Source organism: Acinonyx jubatus, chromosome D4 (assembly GCF_027475565.1).
Source record: "Acinonyx jubatus isolate Ajub_Pintada_27869175 chromosome D4, VMU_Ajub_asm_v1.0, whole genome shotgun sequence".
NCBI classification, from domain to species: Eukaryota; Metazoa; Chordata; class Mammalia; order Carnivora; family Felidae; genus Acinonyx; species Acinonyx jubatus.
In genome coordinates, this window is record NC_069391.1 from 80,570,816 (window position 1) to 80,590,928 (window position 20,113).

Here is a 20,113-nt window from a genome sequence, read left to right on the forward strand (position 1 = left end):
TTTTATTTTTCATTTTTCATTGTTATTTTCATTATTTACCCATGTAGCCACTGACCACATAGATAGCGAACTAAATCCATTGAACAAAATGCTCCCGATGACCTACTTTGCATCTGGCACAGTGTTAGAGGGTGCAGATACAGAAATGAACGAGACTGAGAAAGTCCCTGCCCTCGGGAAGGTTATGTTTTTATGGGGAGATGGACGATGGGCATTTTAAAAGCTTCCCAGAGGGTCAACAAGCACTGTTCAAAAGTCAGAACCCGGAAGTCATCCCACAGACAATTAGCGAACAATTGTGATCCAAATAGCTGATAGGTTTTGGGTTCTACCTGACAAAAGTAAGGAAGAAACAGACTGAAAAAAGTAAGAGGATGTCGGGGACGCTGGTGGCTCTGTTGCTTAAGCATCCGACTCTTGATTTCCGCTCAGGTCATGATCTCACGGTTTGTGAGTTCCAGCTCCCCATTGGGCTCTCAGCTCTCAGCTCTCAGCACAAAGCCTACTTCAGATCCTCTGTCTTCCTCTCTCTCTCTGCCTCTCCCCAACTCACTCACAGTCTCTCTCAAAAATAAATAAACATTTAAAAAATTTAAAAAAGGGTCGCCTGAGTGGCTCAGTTGGTTAAGCGTCCGGCTTCGGTTTCGGTCACGATCTCGTGGTTTGTGAGTTTGGGCCCCATCTCTGGCTCTGTGCTGACAGCTCAGAGCCTGGAGCCTTCTTTGGATTCTGTATCTCCCTCTCTCTCTGTCTCTCTCTGTCCCTGCTCACACTCTGTCTCTCTCTGTTTCTTAAAAATGAATAAACATTTAAAAAAATTGTTTTAATTAAAAAAAAAAGAGTCAGAGACTGCCATTCATCCATGAAAAAGAACGAAACCTTGCCATAGGTAACAACACAGACCTTGAGGGCATTATGCTCAGAGAAATAAGAGACAAGCAAATGTTATGTGATCTCACCTATATGTGGAATCTAAATAAGAAAAGAAATCCAAGCTTATAGATATGGAGAACAAATCAGTGGTTGCCAGAGGTCAGGGATAGAGGGTGGGTGAAATAATGAAAGGGGTCAAGAGGTACAAACTTCCAGTTGTAAGAGAAACAAATCACGGGGATGTATTGTGCAGCATGGTGACTACAGTCAACAATACTGTGTTGCATATTTAAAAGTTGCTGAGTGAGTAGATCTTAAAAGCTCTCGTCACAAGAACAAATCTGTACCTGTGTGGTTGCCACAGGTTAGACTCATTGTGGTGATCATTTCACAATATAAGCCAATATTGAATCATTAGACTGTATACCTGAAACTAATATAAAGCCACATGTCAATTACATCTCTATTTTAAAAATTCCTAAGATCGCAAAGCCCACAAAGGGTAGCATGACGATCTGAAACCAGAGAGACTCCCGTGTCTGTGCTCCTCATCACTGTGTTACACTGTCTCCAAGAGGATGAACAAGAGGCTTAAGATGCCGATTCTGGGGAGTGGGGCCAGAGAAGCGTTCTCTGTGGAAGTGAGGTTTCAAGCCATGAGCGACTTAAGAAGAGTCTAGGCAGAGGAGACCAGGTGTGCAGCCGCCCAGGGCGGGAGGCAGTGCTGTGTTCCAGTTGAGCATCTGACTTCGGCGCAGGTCATGATCTCGAGGTTCTTGAGTTTGAGCCCTGCGTCGGGCTCTGCTGGCAGTGTGGGGCCTGCTTCAGACCCTCTGTCTCCCTGTCTCTCTACCCCTCTGCCACTCGATCTCTCTGTCTCTGTCTCTCTCAAAGATAAACATTTAAAAAAATAGAACTAAAAACCGTAAGAGAGAGAAAAGGACTAAAGTCCTTATCTTTCATAGCAGGGAATGCTATTCAAGTTCATGAATCGAGAAACAGAGGTGGAAATACAATATTTAAAACTAAAGAGGAAAATGTCCCCGAATCAGGAAGAAAACCACCAGAAAAAGATGCTGAATTGGAGTTTGAATTCAGGGGGAGGGAGGAGTGAGGGCAACTGACTTTTCATGTGATCCCTTCTCTGAAACAGTCTGTATCTTACTTCCACCTGTGGATGTTACATAAGTCAACTGTAGTTTCCTGCCTTACTTAATGCATGCCCCTGTGGTGGCCGTCAGATGGCTCTCTCTCACTCTCTGAGGAGCTGCGACCTGCTAAAAACTTGCGGCCACCTTCAGACATGTGTCCAGAGTTTTCTAGTGTTGAGTTGTATCATCTCCTCATGGGTTTTGAGGCCAGATCCATGACTCGTCTTCTACGACGGTAAGAACTTCCCTGCCTCCACCGGATCCACATTCAGTTTTCCTTCTGTGGTCAAGAAGGGACAGGGAGGCTGCTGGGAGGGGCTGGAAGTCAGCCAAAGAGGAAAAGGGTGAATTGCCCAGCGCATTCTTATTGGCTGGGGGGCCTGCTCCTGTTCCATGGGTGTCAGGGACCAGCAGGGACTCACCCTGAAGGAGCAGGCAGGTTCCTAAACACCCCATGTGTGTGTGAGTAGAGGATATGGGGTGACAGGGTGAAGTGTGGTGGGTGGGGGCATGAGTAGGAATTAGCATCCAGATGGCCTGAACCTAGCCCCCCACACACACACACCGGCTCAGCTGGGCCTCTCCTGTCATTATCTTTTCTATGTCCAATGGGTAAAATGACTATTTTCCTCCCTTGCATGAGACAGTGAGATTGTACTGTTATTAGTTGCTTACATATCTGTATCTTAATCTTTTATCATTTGTCACCACCTCCTCAAAGGCAGGATGTAAGCCTCGTTCATCTTTATATCACCTGCACTGAGCACATACCTAATAAATGTTGGTTGAATAAAGGAACAAATAAATGAAGAAATGAATGAAAGCCGAATTAATGAATAAAACGCTTATTATATCCCCCCTTTTAAAAAAAACATTAGCAAAACAGAGTATGGAGTATAACAAAAATTTCATTACTTTCTGGCACATCCTTGATTATGTGAATCTGGTACATGTCTGCTCATGTGTGTATGTTACCATAACTACTTGCCAGAGTTACATAATTGATCATGGGAAACAGTTTAAGCCTTTGGGATCCCTAAGAGGCAGACAGGCTTGGATACCTCCTGGAGAAACAGATCAAAGAGCAAAGTCATTGACATTGGAAATGTCAGATGACATGTATGGAAAGATAGGCTCCCTCAGGAGATGTTAGGAATTGGCTAGCCAGTCAGCTTAGAGTATGAGTCTAGACTAGGACGGAGTAGGAATGTGGCACCAGAATCATCAACTAGCTTTCCCTGGGTAATAACCCAGGAGGTGAACCAAATATCTGTTTTGTCAGGGGAACAAAGTGTGATGGAGTTAAGAAGGGGATACCTATAATGACACTACCTATTTAATCAGCATAAAAATAAGAGAAGCTGCAGTCAGGAGGCTGTGGTAAACCTTTATGCTTACATTCTTCTAGAGGTATCATAAATTGGCTCAACCCCTTCTAGAAGTAAGTCATGGAGGCGGCCCTGCCATTATAAGCACAATTTCGTCTTGCCTAGCAATGGAAAAGAACTTTGTAAAGATTTTCAAAGATCTTGGATTAATCATTGAGAAAATTTAATCATGCCCTGGTGGGTATTCCAATGGACTAAAAGTAACCAGGAATCATTATGATGGGGATGGCATACCAAATTTCCGTAGCAGAAAGTTATGGATGGATCAAGTCATGATTCCGTCTGGATGGTTACAACTAAGACAATCTTGAGCCATTAATGTTTGTGAAGAAGGTTTCACTGTTCTTCCAGGTTTGGATCTTTCCTGAGGGAAGCTGGACTTTGGATTAATTCCTAGTTAGTAAATGTGATCAACTGATTGATCCGTTCACTGAACAATTTTTTCTGAGCTCCCCTTGTGTGAGTCATTTGTTTGAAGGAAGGGACCTTTCTGACCCATCTTTAGCCCATCTTTCTCAGAGTGTGGATTTGTGAGATATTTTCTGGTTGAATGAGGGGCTGAAAAAAACCGGATTTGCCCATACTGCTTTCATGTCTGGGTTGTAGCTGACAGAATTTATTGCTTCTGTAAAGCTTCCTTAAGTTTAGGAGTTGTTCAGCTTGGGAGACTATAGTTTTCTTTTATATTCCTCTTGCAGTAAAGCTGTCTTTGTATTCTCATCACTATCAAAATCAGCCGCTGATGGTACCCTTACAAGTGAATCCTCTCTGTCTGGGTTGGCTCTCATTTTTTTACTGAGCTTCCCTACTCTGTGTTAAGATAAAGCTTTAGAGGGGCACCTGGGTGCCTCAGTCGATTGAAAGTCCGACTTCGGCTCAGGTCATGATCTCATGGTTTGTGAGTTTGAGCCCTGCGTTTGGCTCTGTGCTGATGGCTCAGAGTCTGAAGCCTGCTTCAGATTCTGTGTCTCCCTCTCTCTCTGCCCCTCCCCAACTCACACTCTGTCTCTCAAAAAATGAATAAACATTAACAAAAAGTTAAAAAAAAATAAAGCAGTATTCCCACAGGCACACATGTGTATCATGTGTGTGTGTGCGTGTGTGTGTGTGTATGTGTGTGTGTAAAAGAGAGAGAGAGAGAGAGAATTCTGGTTTCAAATTAAAGTTTAGCTGTTGAACCTGGACTGTTTATATATTCCCCGCCTTCGGTCTAGTCTCAGGGAATCTAAGAAATAAACAAGTGAATCCTCTAGGTGGCCATGATTCTGAGACAGAAAACTGAAAAGAACTTGTATGTAATATCATTCGTGCATGGCTCGGATACAGTGTAGTGGTGGGGCTTTCACTTTGAGCAGAAGAAAAATAACACGTCGGCCAGGTGAAAATAAACAGAAATTCACTAACCCAGCCCAGACACAGAAGGGGAGCAAAGGGTTTTGCTGGCTCTACTGTACCTTGGTTGGCATAGGCTTCTTGAAGGTGATTTCAGCTTGCATCCAGACACCCCTTGGAGACTCCAGCACAGACCAAATTTTCTCTTGAACTACGTGGTTCTCTTCAAAGATGTAAACTGCTAGGGTGTCACTCATTTTTAAAAACCCATAGATGGCATAATAAAAACGTAGACAATACTGCAAATTTCCCGGCAGGGACGGACCGTAGAGCCTTCCAATGTAGCCAGGCTGAGATGTAAACTTTGTGTTGGCCAGCAAGTAATACCCTGCGAACCGGACAGAACATTCAGGAAATCAGCAATGAAAAATTTACATAATCTAGCCCAGATTATCAAATGGAAAAATCTGGCTGAAAGTAGTGGAATTTACCAACAGAGACTATTTCCGTAAGCTTAAAAAATTTTTTTTTCAATGTTTATTTTTTTTTTTTTTGAGAGAGAGAAACAGAGAGTGAGTGGGTGAGGGGCAGAGAGAGAGGGAGACACAGAATCTGAAGCAGACTCCAGGCTCTGGACTCCAGTACCTGTCAGCACAGACCCTGATGCGGGGCTCGAACCCACAAGCCGTGAGATCATGACTGGAGCCAAAATCGGCTGCTTAACCAACTGAGCCACCCAGGCACCCCTCCATAGGCTTTAAATGATAGAACATGTTTTGTTAAATCTGTGGCTTAAAAGTGACAGAATATATCCATGTGACTCTATTACAAATAACACTTCTCCTGTTCTAAGTAAACTTCATAAACCAGTGTAGATGTCCACCTGGATATGCTCAGGTTCCAGGCATCGGTGAGGATTTGTGCTTTTCATGAAGCAAAAGGGATATAATCATCTTGGGACTCCAGCTTCCTGGGGCAACCAGGTGATACAGAGGGCATACCTCGCACCAGGTCCTAGTGAATGTGAGGCCCAGAGCAGATTTTTCCTTCTTATCTCTGCAGCGACCAGTGGAGATACAGAGATTACAGGCTGGCCTGGCAGTCCTTGGAATTTGGATGCTTTCACATGAGTAGTGTTATGGACTGAATTCTGTTGTCCCCCAAATCTATGTTGTTGCAGCCTGCCATTCAACCAGAAAGTATCTCTCAAGTACCTAATCTGTGCAATAAAAGGGTCCAAAGAAGAATAATTCTTTCTTCTAAATAACAAAAAGAAACATAAGGTCAAGAACCTCCCCTCTCACCTAGCTCCAGACCCCCAGGGTAAACTTAAAACAGATCCATGCATTCTAGAAAACCTGGGTAGAAATGAAAAAAATAATACTCTACTTTTCTTTGTTTCCTTCTTCTGTTCCTCCCCCATCAGTTTTCCCCCCTTTTTTTGATAGTCACACATCTGCCTTTATTGGGAGCAGCAGGTGGGACACCCCCAGAAAAAGTAAAAAAAAAAATTAATTTACAAAACCAGGGATTCAGTGAAGCCTCCTGGTTGGAACCCTTGGGAATGCACACAGACACCAACCCAGGGCAGCAGGAAGAGGACTCCAAAGCCCATGAAGGCCAAGCCACCACGGAGATGAGGAGCTCTCTGTAGGTATCCTGAGTGTACGTGGAGGAGTAACCTCATCCTAAAGAACCAAGCCATGAAGAACATGCCAATGGCCAACAGCACCACGTCAGATGCGGGAAGACAGGCGGGTTCACTGGGCTGGTGTATCTGCTCATGGCCTCGTGCTCCATTTTGCCAGGCACAGGGTAAGCCACAGCTCTGCCACTGGAATAACGTGTCAGCTCTTTTGATCGCCTCAGTGTTCATTTAGTTTAGTTTCACCCAGTTATTTAATTCATGTGGCAAAAGGTTCTTGGGTTATTTCCTGTGCGTGGTGGTATGGACTGAGTCATGTCCCCCTAAAATCCATTGACTGAAAACCTAATTCCCAATGCAACTTTTTTTGAAGATTGGGCCTAAGGGCAATCTTAGGAGGCAATTAAATGAGGTTATGAGGGTGAAGTCTTAATCATATAGAAATGGTGTCCTCCTGAGAGGAAGAGACACCAGAGACCTGTCTCTCTCTTTTTTTTAATGTTTATTTATTTTTGAGAAACAGAGAGAGACAAAGTGCAAATGGGGGAGGGGCAGAGAGAGAGGGAGACACAGAATTGGAAGCAGGCTCCAGACTCCGAGCTGTCAGCACAGATGTGGGGCTCGAACCCCCAGACTGCGAGATCACGACCTGAGCTGAAGTTGGAGGCTTAACCAACTGAGCCACCCAGGTGCCTGGAGACCTCTCTTTCTCTCTTCACGTATACATGTGGAGCAAAGGCCATGTGAGGACACAATGAGAAGGCGCCATCTATCTACAAGGCAGGAAGTAAGGTCTTGCCAGAAACCAACCCTGACAACATCTGTGTCTAGGACTTTCCACCTCCAGAACTGTGAGGAAACACGGTTCTGCTGTTCAGGTCACACAGTCTGTGGTACTTCACTGGGCCACCGGGGCAGATTAGTAGGGGTGGCCATGCACAGTCACAGCAACATTCTTGAAACATGAATTTAATTCTACTCTTCTCAGGGCGCCTGGGTGGTGCAGTCGGTTAAGCGTCCGACTTCAGCCAGGTCACGATCTCGCGGTCCGTGAGTTCGAGCCCCGCGTCAGGCTCTGGGCTGATGGCTCAGAGCCTGGAGCCTGTTTCCGATTCTGTGTCTCCCTCTCTCTCTGCCCCTCCCCCATTCATGCTCTGTCTCTCTCTGTCCCAAAAATAAATTAACGTTGAAAAAAAGTTTTTAATTCTACTCTTCTCTTCCCTAAAATCTTTGACTGGTTTCTCATTTAGTTTATAAAAAAAAATCCCCAAATGCTTACTCTGGCCTGCCATGCCACGGTCTACCTCCTAACTTCATTTTCTTCCACTCTCCTGCCCTCAGTGCAGCCACACTAACCTTCCAACTACTCGGGGTGTCCTGTTCTTCCCATGCTCAGGACTTCACAGATGCTGTTCCCTCTGCCTGGATTCCTCCCCCTCTCCTGGCTAATACCCTCTCTCCTCAGAAAAGCCTTCCCAGGATCTTCTACCAAAATTAGGCTCTCTCTCCCCTAATCTCTCTCAGAGCCCACTTTTCATTTCTTCCATAGCACGTACCTTATACGTTTATTTGTGTATATATTTATCTAACTTTTCTCTTGCCCATTGAAATGACTGTTAGAAAAGAATACACGATGACAAGTATAAAATTGTGAGGTCCCCATTTCAAAGCCCTTCCTGGGCCTTGTGCAAGTAAGGTGCTCTGAAATGTTTTGGTTTTTTTTTTTAATTTTTTTTTTAACGTTTATTTATTTTTGAGACAGAGAGAAACAGAGCATGAACGGGGGAGGGGCAGAGAGAGAGGGAGACACAGAATCGGAAGTAGGCTCCAGGCTCTGAGCTATCAGCCCAGAGCCTGACGCGGGGCTCGAACTCATGGACGGAGAGATCGTACCTGAGCTGAAGTCGGACACTTAACCGACTGAGCCACCCAGGCGCCCCTGAAATGTTAAGTTTCATCAGTGTATTAACATACCCCAGGGCCTAGTGTATAATGAGGCATTGAATAAATGAAATTAGACACCAACCCTTGAAAACAAGCTCTTTGCACCCATCTCTACGGGAGTGGGCTTCACAGGGGATGCCATCAAAGTGATTAGGTAGGTTCCTTACACAGGGGAGCTCAAACTGGTTTCCAATAGTTCCTTGTAGACCAAGCCATCAAGTGCCCCGCCCCTGACATTTTCCCAACAGCTTTTTTAGCTTCTCTTGCCCTACAATATCTGTTTGTTGAGTAAATTACACATAACAGGAAATTTACCATTTTAACCATTTTAAAACCTACAGTTCAGCGGCATTTAGTACATTCATGAATGCTGGGCAACCACCACCACTGCTTAATTCCAGTACATTTTCATCACCCAGAAGGAAACTCTATACCCATTAAACAGGAACTTCCCATCCCCCATCCCCAGCCCCAGGACACCACTAATCTGCTTTCTGTCTCTATGAATTTGCCTATTCTGGATGTTTCATATAGTTGTAATCTAATAGCTTTTTTTTTTTTTAATAGCTTTTTAAAGGTACTTCTCCATAGGGGCGCCTGAGTGACTCAGTTCAGTTAAGCCTCTAACTTTTGATTTCAGCTCAGGTCATGATTTCTCGGTTTGCGGGACAGAGCCCTCCATCGGGCTCTGCGCCGACAGCAAGGAGACTGCTTGAGATTCTCTGTCTCTACTTGTCTCTGCCTTTACCTGCTCCTGTTCCCACTCTCTCTCCCTTTCTTTTACTCAAAATAAATAAATACACTTAAAAAGAAAGACAAAAGTACTTCTCCACCTGAGGGGAAGAGCAAGATAATGTCCAAAGGTTTGACTATTTAAGCAACAGGCAAATCGAATTCTAAGTTTTATTTATTTATTTTTTCAACGTTTTTATTTATTTTTGGGACAGAGAGAGACAGAGCATGAACGGAGGAGGGGCAGAGAGAGAGGGAGACACAGAATCGGAAACAGGCTCCAGGCTCTGAGCCATCAGCCCAGAGCCCGACGTGGGGCTCGAACTCACGGACCGCGAAATCGTGACCTGGCTGAAGTCGGACGCTTAACCGACTGCGCCACCCAGGCGCCCCTCAAATTCTAAGTTTTAAAAAGAGGCCAAACACGAGATTGCCCATCGCATTTGTTTTTTCACAGCTGCCCTTTTTTGTTTAAGTTGCCATCTTGATAGGTGTGGAGTAAGATTGGCAGCTGGAGCACTCCCACCCCCGGCGCCCGGTGGCCACAGACCCCCAATTTACCGATGCCTGATGTGTGGTCTCCGGCCCGATACATGTTTGGTTTTACTTTCACCCGGGTCCAGCCTGGACCTTCTTTGTCTTGATAAAAGTTGCAGAGATCTTCCTCGAAATCGCAGCTGGCTTCCATGGCACTGAAAGGAAGTTCTGAACAAAGGAGAACCAAAGTTAAAGAGCCAGACTCAAGGGTCTCAAGGGACTACATCAACGGGTTGACAAATACATACATATTCGTGCCAGGGGAGACGGAATGCATAAAACACACCAAAATATTTTTACCCTAATGGCATGCTGGCAGGTTAGCATCAAGCTAACATCTCAGCATGGCAGGAAAATTGTTCTTTTCCTCCCTAAAGGGATGGAAAGAAGGAGCTCTGTTCACACTCTCTAAAAAATAAAGAAGTACCACAATTCAAAAGACATTTCCTTCCATAATGTAAAGACTGGGAACAATTATTCACATAGTTCTTCACAATTCAAAATTCATTCATAGAAAATTAAAGAGAAAGAAAAAGATAAAGATTTTAAGGAATTCTTAATTTTTCTCTAAGACAGGTATTTTAGGAATTATATTTTCCAGAAATGATTTTCCTTTGTTGATCAATCTGTGTCACCAGCACAGCTACTGTCTGTTGATAATTGATAATAGTCACAGGAGCTAATCTGCTTGAAGAAAATCATCGCTCAGTATAAATCACGAGGTTCAAAAAGTCACACCAATTTCATCACCCATACTGCTAGTATTTTGGCTTTTGCTGAATTCTGGTATCATTTATCCTGGTCTATAAATACCACCTCATTTCAGATTGCCTGGAGGGAATGAAACAAAAGATTTCTGCTTTTTTGTGAATAACTTGGTACAGCAACAATTGATTGTAAATTTCACTGTTCAGATCATCCGAGTCCAGAAGGAATGTGACCGCCACAGTTTGGGACACATTCAACATAGCCAACTGTGATCCTGTTCTGCAGGCTGACATAATACTGGTCTAAACTTTTAGGGCCAGAGAAAGAGGGCACTGTTTTGAATAAATGGGAAACTACCTCTAGAGAAACATTTGAATTCTGGGAGCAGTGACCTAATGAAACAGGGAGCTGTTTATGGACAAACACTCACTATACTCTCAATTCCTGAATTCCCAAAGCAAGAGAGTTTAGCCCAGATTAAAGGGGATGAAAGATGTATGACAACCAAATACTACAAGGGTGCCGAGATTCCATCTTGGTCCAGGAAAACACATAGCATATAAATATAAATGGGAGGTGCCTGGGTGGCTCAGTTGGTTAAGTGTCCAACTTCGGCTCAGGTCATGATCTCGTGGTTCGTGGGTTTGAGCCTTGCATTGGGCTTGCTGCTGTCAGCACAGAGCCTGCTTTGGTTCCTTTGTCCCCCTCCCTCTCTGCCCCTCCCCCATTCTCTCTCTCTCTCTCTGTCTCTCCCTCCCTCCCTCCCCTCAAAAATAAACAAACATCAAGAAAAAAAAAAGACAGCATTGGGACAAGTGGTGAAATTAGTATGCGGATCATAGGTTAGTTGATAATACTGTATCAGTGCCAAATTTCCTGAACTTGTTATTAATGTTTACTGATTTTTGAGAGAGAGAGAGAGAGAGAGAGAGAGAGAGAGAGAGAGAGAATAAGCAGGGGAGGGGCAGAGAGAGATGGAGACAGAATCCCAAGCAGGCTTTACACTTGGGGCTTGAACCCATGAACCATGAGACCATGACCTGAGCTGAAGTCAAGAGCCAGAGGCTTAACTGACTGAACCACCCAGGTGCCCCAAATGTCCTCAACTTTATAATTATCTGATATCATGCTGGAAAATGTGCTGGGTTTTAGAAACTACACACTGAAGTATTTAGGGTAAGGGGCATAATGTTTACAACTTACTCTTACATGGTCAATAAAGCAAATGTGGCAAAATGTTAATTTGTAGATCTGGGTGGAGAGTACATGAGAGTTCTTTATAGTATTCTTGAAAATTAAAAAAAAATTTTTTTAATGTTTATTTTTGAGAGAGACAGAGTGTGAGTGGGGGAGGGGCACAGAGAGAGGGAGACACAGAATCGGAAGCAGGCTCTAGGCTCCGAGCTGTCAGCACAGATCCCCATGTGGGGCTCGAACGCACAAACTGTGAGATCGTGGCCTGAGCCAAAGTCGGACATGTAACTGAGCCACCCAGGCACCCCAATTCTTACAAATTTTATCTGAGTTTAAAATGTTACTAAAATAAAGTTTTAAACACACAAAATTAAAAAAGTCAGTGACCAAAACCACATTACAAACAAACAAAAAAAGAAGATTAGGAATAAAATATTCCTGTATAATGGGATCCCAATGGTATCTCAGGAGACACACCCTGCCAAGTGTGCAAGGAAGGCATCCTGATGAGCCAGAGAGGAGATCAGGAAATAAAGGGCATTCTCAATGCTCTGTGACAGGTGGGCCTGCCCACACATTGCTAGGCCTGGCTCTGTGAGCATCCGGGAGTATCTTTAAGCCATGAAAATAAAGTCTTTGAAAAATGAGTATGATGTTCACACAGACAAGGATCCTCTGACACCAGCCCCCCCCATGCAGATTTGAGACAAGGGGAGACCCCATATTGGTTAGTTACCCCTCTGCCACCTGGTAATGAAAAAGTAGATGAAAAGGCACAATCTACAGATGCCCGTCTAGTTCAGAAAATGGTGTAGTGCTCCCAAAAGCCACACACAAAGAGAACAGCAGATCAGTGAAATCACTCATCAGGAATATATCCCAAGGAATATCCCCCTGGGCAACCACAAGAGAATCATAACCCATTTATTAGGTGGGCATGAGAGGCAAGAGGTGGTATTAAAACTTAAAAGTAAGCACGGATCAGTTCACTCCATGGTGACACTGAGTCACGCAGAAAAGATTTTTCTGAGAATGCGATTATATTCCCTTGTTAAATACCTAGTCCTAGAAATGGATTTGTCTGGGGTCCTGAGAAGGTCTGATAAAAAGAAAATCTCAAAAGCATAACTGAAAGCCTAAATCTTTTTCACCCAGAATGTTGCTTCTGCTATGAGACAGTATCTAATTCCTGAAGACAGGGCCAGAGGGCCTGTTTGTGACCCCAAATGAGCTCACCAGAATCTGGGGTGGATGGAAAGCCTTTGCTTAAGGCTTGTTTCAGAGCATACGGACTGAGTGGCCATCACAGTTGAACATTAATGACCTATTTGAAGTATAGGGAGGAATCACAGGCAGTTGGAAGCCCTTGAACATCAGTTGACCAGAGAGGAAGGAAGGAAGGAAGGAAGGAAGGAAGGAAGGAAGGAAGGAAGGAAAGAAAGAAAGAAAGAAAGAAAGAAAGAAAGAAAGAAAGAAAGAAAGAAAAAGGAGGGAAGGAGGGAAGGAAGGAAGGAAGGAAGGAAGGAAGGAAGGAAGAAGGGAAGAAAGGTAGGAAGGAAGGAAGGAAGGAAGGAAGGAAGGAAGGAAGGAAGGAGGGAAGGAAGGAAGAAGGGAAGGAAGGAAGGAAGGAGGAAGGAAGGAAGGAAGAAGGGAAGGAAGGAGGAAGGGAAGGAAAGAAGAAGGGAAGGAATGAAGGAAGGAAGGAGGGAAGGAAGGAAGAAGGGAAGGAAGGAAGAAGGGAAGGAAGGAAGGAAGGAGGGAAGGAAGGAAGGAGGGAAGGAAGGAAGGAGGGAAGGAATGAAGGAAGGAAGGAGGGAAGGAGGGAAGGAAGGAAGGAGGGAAGGAAGGAGGAAGGGAAGGAAGGAAGAAGGGAAGGAAGGAAGGAAGGAGGAAGGAAGGAAGGAGGAAGGGAAGGAAGGAAGAAGGGAAGGAAGGAAGGAAGGAGGAAGGAAGGAAGGAAGGAAGGAGGAAGGGAAGGAAAGAAGAAGGGAAGGAAGGAAGGAAGGAAGGAAGGAAGGAAGGAAGGAAGGAAGGAGGGAAGGAAGGAGGGAAGGAAGGAAGGAGGGAAGGAAGGAAGGAGGGAAGGAAGGAAGGAGGGAAGGAAGGAGGGAAGGAAGGAAGTCCCCTTGAACAAGGTAACAAAAAGCATCATGATGTAAGATTTAGTTTATTACTTGCTTTATGACATTTGCACTTTTTAGAAATGAAAGGCTTTGAAGATGCTCTAATCAGGTGGAAGGAGAAGTCATTGGTAGCATGTCTCATCCTTTCCCCTGCCCCATGAAGTTCATGGAGATAAACTCAGTATCAGCCCCAGACCTCTAAAAGCTCATCAGCAGCCTTTTAATCATCAGCCCCTGCAGTGCTAGAGAGATCTGGGGTGCAGTGTGGTCTGTAGGCTGCTACACTTGCACAGCAGCTTTATTTTAGCAGGAGCCAGCCTGAAAGTAGACGGAGACAGCTCAGAGCTGGCTTGGAGACAGAGTGAGCGAGACCTGGCGCCAGGCTGAGGAGTCTTGAGGGAGTAGGGGCTGGGCCACTGACCAGGCTGTGGAGATGCTTGAGGTCTGAGCTAAGGCAACTGCAGCTGTAACCAAGGCAACCACCCGAGCCAGGTTTCCAATCAGACATCAAGTGAGCAGTGTGCTGTTGGTGAATGGGCCAAGCAGAAATCCTTTGAAGGGTACATCCATGAGTGTCAGGACCCTTCCAGTCCCGGAGCCAGATGGGTGGACCCTAGCCCAGGGAGGAGATTGGGCGTGTGTAAGGCAGAGGAGAGGGAGCTCTTAGTTTGGGGTTGGGCACTGAGCCGGGATCCCTAGGAGTGGATGGAATCACCTGTTGGCCATTCAAGGATTTACAGCCTAAAAGGAGAGCTGATTCCTACCTTCTAGATGCTAGGCCAAACATGGTGGTGGATGGGGAGGTTGTGGGTGGAAAAGGCTTGGAAGGGAAGTGCCCTAACTCAACTAGGGGGCATGGGGAGTTGTCACTGCCCTCTGGCAGCATCCTGGGGGAATATTTGCGAAGCTACATGACTCTGGTGTTTAACACCTACGACACTGTGATGGGTCCTGGGTCTGGGAGACTGGATTAACTCTAAGCCCAACCAGATGGTGGGAATGAGATGCTTCATATGTTGAAATAATTCCTGTCTCAGCCTACTCAGGGAGAACGGGGGAAGAAAATGCTAGATCCAGCTGGGAAAAGCAAGTCTGGAGCTAACCGAGATAAGGAAAAAAATGTTGGCACCTGTTATAAAACAGAAGGGTATAAACTATTTGTGAAATGTAAGATGAAGTATGGAAACTGGAGGGCTCAGCTTGTAAGACTCAGAATCTGGCCCACAGCTGCTGAATGAAAGGCATAAAGCAGGCTCCAGCTCACCCATTCACCAAGCTGGTGCCCTTTGCTGGTTCTCTAGTTTCAATCTGACTCCTTTGTTCCCCGGGGAGTGGACGCGAGTATTTTGAAAATTCAACAAATAACATGAAGCCTCAAGGCCAAGCATTTTCTGTGTGCCACACTCTGCTCAGGCCTTCACGGACATTAACTTTCTCATCTTCCCAATGGTTTGGAACAGATTCTTCTACCCTTGCCCTATACATGTGGAAACGGAGGTTAATCAGACAGAGAGGTGAATCAACATGCCCAAGGTCACACGGTTTGTAAGCGGCAGAGTAGGGACACGAATCCAAAGTCCTGGCTCTGTAGCATAACACTGCGATCATGCAGTTAAACCATTTTAAAGAAAGTCACTACGTTGGGAAGTTCTCAAGACCTATCGGAGCCTTGGCTAACCTAAATACGTGAAAATGTGAGTCGCCTGTGGTCCCTATGGAGGAGGAGTCTTTATGCAGGCTGAATCTTAGAGACTGAGGGGCCACAGGTGCTTTTAACAAATAGTCCTTATTTTGCTGAAATCTTTCTTTTCACCAGTCAGTGGGAAAGGGTTCACATAGATTCTGTATGTTTAAAAAAAATTTTTTTTAATGTTTATTTTTGAGAGAGGCAGAGCGTAAGCTGGGGAGGGGCAGAGACAGAGGGAGACCCAGAATCCCAAGCAGGCTCCAGGCTCCGAGCTGTCAGCACAGAGCCCGACACGGGGCTCGAACTCACCAACTGTGAGACCGTGACCTGAGCCAAGGTTGAATGCTTAACCAACTGAGCCACCCAGGCACCCCAATTCTGTATTTTTTTAAAAGGGAGAGTGTTTCCAAATATTACTTCTAAGATGGCTCAATAGATACTGTTACCTACCCCCCCCCCCCCCGCCTCTTTATCCCAACCTCTACTCCATGCAGGTATTGAATAAAAACCTCTTTTCCATATGTATAACTTGGAAATATAAAAGTTCAATGTAAATGCCTGGTGACAAAAAGGAAACTTTCTAAAAGTAATGACAAGAGGTTATGAAACTACTATTAACATCACTGAAATATCAGCTGATGAGATTAGGGAACAGTCAGATTTGGAGAAGTAAAACAATGTTGGTGTCTGTTCTGTCCAATTTTAAAGACTCTTAAAAATCTTTGATTACAGTTTGTATTCAATCATTTTAATGAAAATATGTAAATATGTAAATCCTGTCTAGTTCAATCTGTTTCACTAGCTTCCCCCCACTTTTTAAAAATTAGAATCAGTAAAAAAAAAAAAAAAGTAGCATTTGGTTTTAGCACATTAGAGTGTTTCTCTCTAATTCTGGAATAACACTTCAGCTCAAGTAGAAAATATTATCTTTCTCAGTCGCCTTGCTGGTAGAATATATCTGAGACCATATGCAATCAGACACCAACTTTTATCTTTAGTGAAAGTCAGACTACAAAGGCCATGTTCAAAAATGTACTTCTCATGCTTCTAAACTCAGAAGGAAGGCTCATTAATAACATGGGACAACCGTTATCTCCCTGGGGTCTCTAAAAAAAAAAAATTCCCGGGGCGCCTGGGTGGCTCAGTCGGTTAAGCGTCCGACTTCGGCTCAGGTCACGATCTCACTGTTCGTGAGTTCGAGCCCCGCGTCGGGCTCTGTGCTTACTGCTCAGAGCCTGGAGCCTGTTTCAGATTCTGTGTCTCCCTCTCTCTCTGACCCTCCCCCATTCATGCTCTGTCTCTCCCTGTCTCAAAAATAAATAAAACGTTAAAAAAAAAATTAAAAAAAAAAAATTCCCTAAAAGGTAAGGTCCCCTGCATTTATCTGGGCCAGCATGAATACAGTGTCATCCTTCTCACTCTAGGGCATTTTCTAACTTTGAATCGATTTGTTTACCTCGTTCCCCAGAAAGTAAGAATTCCCTCTCTTTTCCAAACACCAAGTTTATGGAAATTATAAAACTGGCCACCGTAAAAGAATGTGCAGACTTACTTAGAGAAGTTAAATTAAGTAGGTAACATTTAGCCCAAAGCTAACTGTATCCAACACCAACATCTTTAAACGTGAAGACATTTATAGGTTTTGGATACATAAAATTGGGAAGGATTTTTATAATTCTACTCCGTAGAGTTTGAGAGTTTTTTCCACCTACTTGGCCACCTGTATATGGATCTAAGCTATCCTTTAAAGAGAAAGATGGGGAGGAAATGTGTTTGTATTCTTTGATTTTCATTACCTAGTAGGTAGGGACGATGAAAGTTCCTTAACACCTGACAACTGTCCTGTAGGTTCAGAAAAATTAAATTCACACTGCGAGGTGGGGGAGAAAAGAGTAAAGTAGCAGAAAAATGACTATTCAGTTAAGTAATTTTTTAAAGGAGGAGATCACAGGAGAGGTGAGGAAATTAGAATTCAAGTCCTGACCACAGGTGTCTATCAGGAAAATTCCATATGTAAAGAGGAAGAAAAAGAGAATGCTTACCTGTCTGATTTTGGCAGTGAACAGGAGAGAAAGAAATATCATCCAGGGCAACATACCCTCCTTTAGGACCATTGAAAGCAACTTCAAAAATAACCTGCAGAGAAAAAGGACATATTATTACAGGTTTACATACTTTCTGGTAGGCTTCAGAGCTCTTAACTGTGATTTAAAATGATGTGTCAATCAAGCCAGGTGATGGCAAGTTATAAGTACTGAGGAATCATGTTCCTAAATCTGAGGCAGCTGCTGTCTTGATCTCTAGTTTCTCTTAGGGAGAGGGAATCCTAAACCCTAAGTTGTATTTTATTGGTGGACTTGTCCCCCTCCCTTGAGTGTATATCAGTCTCTGATAGAACCACTGAATTGACGATTTGTATTATGACCTTCAGTTAAAGAAACAACAGGCTACTCGCAGAAGGCTGGCTCGGTTCTCCCAATGCCCTTCCCACAGAACTAAGCCCCTCCAGGGCCCTTTCCCTTTTCACACATGCAAATATGTGTGAGGGTTCTGGACAAAGATGCAGAATCAGAGATGATTACCTGTCAGCTAAGGCAAAATCAGGCCCCAAATTCTTTTTATTTTATTTTTTAAAATTTTATTTGAGAGAGAGAGAGCGAGCGTGCGCGCATGCACGCACCTGAGTGTGGGAGGGGCAGAGGGAGAGGCAGAATCTGAAGCAGGCTTCAGGCTCAGTGCAGAGCCCAATGTGGGGCTCAGTCCCATGACCCTGGGATCATGAACCTGAGCAGAGACCAAGAGTCAGATGCTCAACCGACTGAGCCACCCAGGTGGCCCAGGCCCCAAATTCTATGTACGGACGTTAGCATTTCAGCATGTCCAGGCACGTTCCCCAAGTGGTTAGAGAGAACATGAGGTTGTTAATGGGTCGAACCCTTCCATTTTCCTCCCTTTTCTGCCGCCGACTTCCACTCTGAGGTCAGTCGACTACCTTCTGCCTGTGACCATGGGGATCAGCTGTGGCGAGCACTGCGGGGGAAACTGCCCCAGGGTGTGGTCCACTCCGGTGAATTAACATGAGAAGATGCAGGGTTTGCAGGGCTTGAAATTCCAATGCCTTCAGGACCAGGCAGGTAACAGAAATACATGACGTGAGCTTAGTGAGACGCAGGAGGAAAGGGTGCAGAACGCATCCGGGAGGATGCAAGCCAGGTCTGAGGGGGGGTGGGGAGCTGCTACTCACTGCTGACGTGTGGGAGTCCCGCCTGAAGTGTCCGGACCTACCAAACTGTCAAGGAGATCTGGATCTCCAGATTTTTATTTGAAATCTTTGGATTTTTTCAATGTTGGCAATGAATTCAAACAGGCAAACAGACACCACTCTAGCGGCCAAGCAAATCGTTGTGGGCTAGATTTGACCCCTAGGCTTCTTAGTTCTCAACCTGTTCTAAAGAGAAGAGTGTCTCGGAGGCAGACAGACCAGAGTTCAAATCCCATTTCTGTCACTTATTAGCTGGGTGACCTTGAATATGTTGCTAACTCTTTCAAGGGCTTTCTTCCGTCATTTATAAAATAGACGTAATACCTGCTACCTTATAGCACTACTGAGATTAAATGAGATAAGGTGTATAAGGCCCCTCGTATGCAGTCAGGTGCATATAGAGCTCTGTACTTAATTCATGTCTATTTCTCCAGGTTGACCGACCCTCTCTTGAACTCATATTCAGGTTTGAGCCTCATTAGCCACTAATTAGCTCAGACAGGTTCCTTCCCTCCACCAGGTGTGAGTTTCTCCAGTTTTGAAAGAAAGAATGTGGACACGATGGTCGTGTTCAGCTTAACGACAATGGTCCTACAGACACCTGGATTCTGCACGATCTAAGAGGGGCCTTGGAAGCCTGTCGCTGGCAAAGGTCGAGGGAAGGCCGAGAACAAGAAGGGGACAGACAGTGGATCAGTGGCAAGGGGCAATGGAGTCCACACACACAGCCCAGGTCCATGACATTTCATTTTCAGGGTGCTCGCTGATAAAGTGAACGACAGAGCTTGATCTTACTGGTGGAGGGAGAATATTTCTGATCAGAATTTGCGAATCATAGCCCATGTGCCGATGCATTCTCTCTTGTTCAGAAAGGGGGTCTCGGGTGCTTGTTTTCCTTTCTAAGATCCGTTTGAGAAGACAGCGACATTAAATTCACTGATTTTCTGCAGAGTGAGTCTCTTTTGCTGGCAATTACCAAGAGCAAACAGTAGCAGCATGAGTCAGACCTGCTGGAGCAAAATCACGCACCTGTGAACCAAAAGGGTACAAACTAAAGTGCAGTAGTGTCCAGAATTGTGACTTTTCAAGCACTGACGGAAAAGAAAATCCAGCAGTCTCACTCACACAAATGCCGCCCAGGGAGTTTATGGTTGGATGGAAGGAGTTTGCAAAGAAACGGTCGTCACTGCGCGTGTGACTCATTTGACTTCAACAGAAGGAAAAATTTCTGAAACAGTATGTGCATTTCTTTTCCTCTTTGTAACTCAAACTCAGAAAATTTTCCACTGGGCTGCAAGAGCGGATCAAGGCTTCATCCGACTTTGGGAGAGGAAATAGCACATGTCCTGCAAAAGGCAGTGTGTTCTCTCTGGAGCTGTGTGGGGGGACAGGAGAGGATCTGAAGGGGGTAAGGGGCGTGGCAGGCATGTCTTCAGTACCTAGAACATGTCACAAACCAGTCCAGTCCCAAGCTCCAGTCGCTGAAGCTCCACATCAGGTGAGCAGATGGCACCACTAAAAAGCATGCAGGGAATAA

The 20,113-nt window shown here is 44.8% G+C and overlaps 1 protein-coding gene and 1 pseudogene across 8 annotated transcripts in view; both read right to left on the bottom strand.

Annotated features, from left to right (window-relative positions):
* Positions 1-20,113, bottom strand: part of MAMDC2 (MAM domain containing 2) — a 401,951-nt gene that overhangs the window by 50,015 nt on the left and 331,823 nt on the right. For all 8 annotated transcript variants that reach the window (XM_027041065.2, XM_053205285.1, XM_027041067.2 and 5 more), the window contains 3 exons: positions 17,357-17,450; positions 9,627-9,770; positions 4,867-5,132 (listed from right to left, as the gene is read on the bottom strand). In XM_027041065.2, the coding sequence (XP_026896866.1) occupies positions 4,867-5,132; positions 9,627-9,770; positions 17,357-17,450 (504 nt within the window). The remainder of the gene's footprint in view (positions 1-4,866; positions 5,133-9,626; positions 9,771-17,356; positions 17,451-20,113) is intronic.
* LOC113594230 (transmembrane protein 258-like) lies at positions 5,311-7,580 on the bottom strand (annotated as a pseudogene).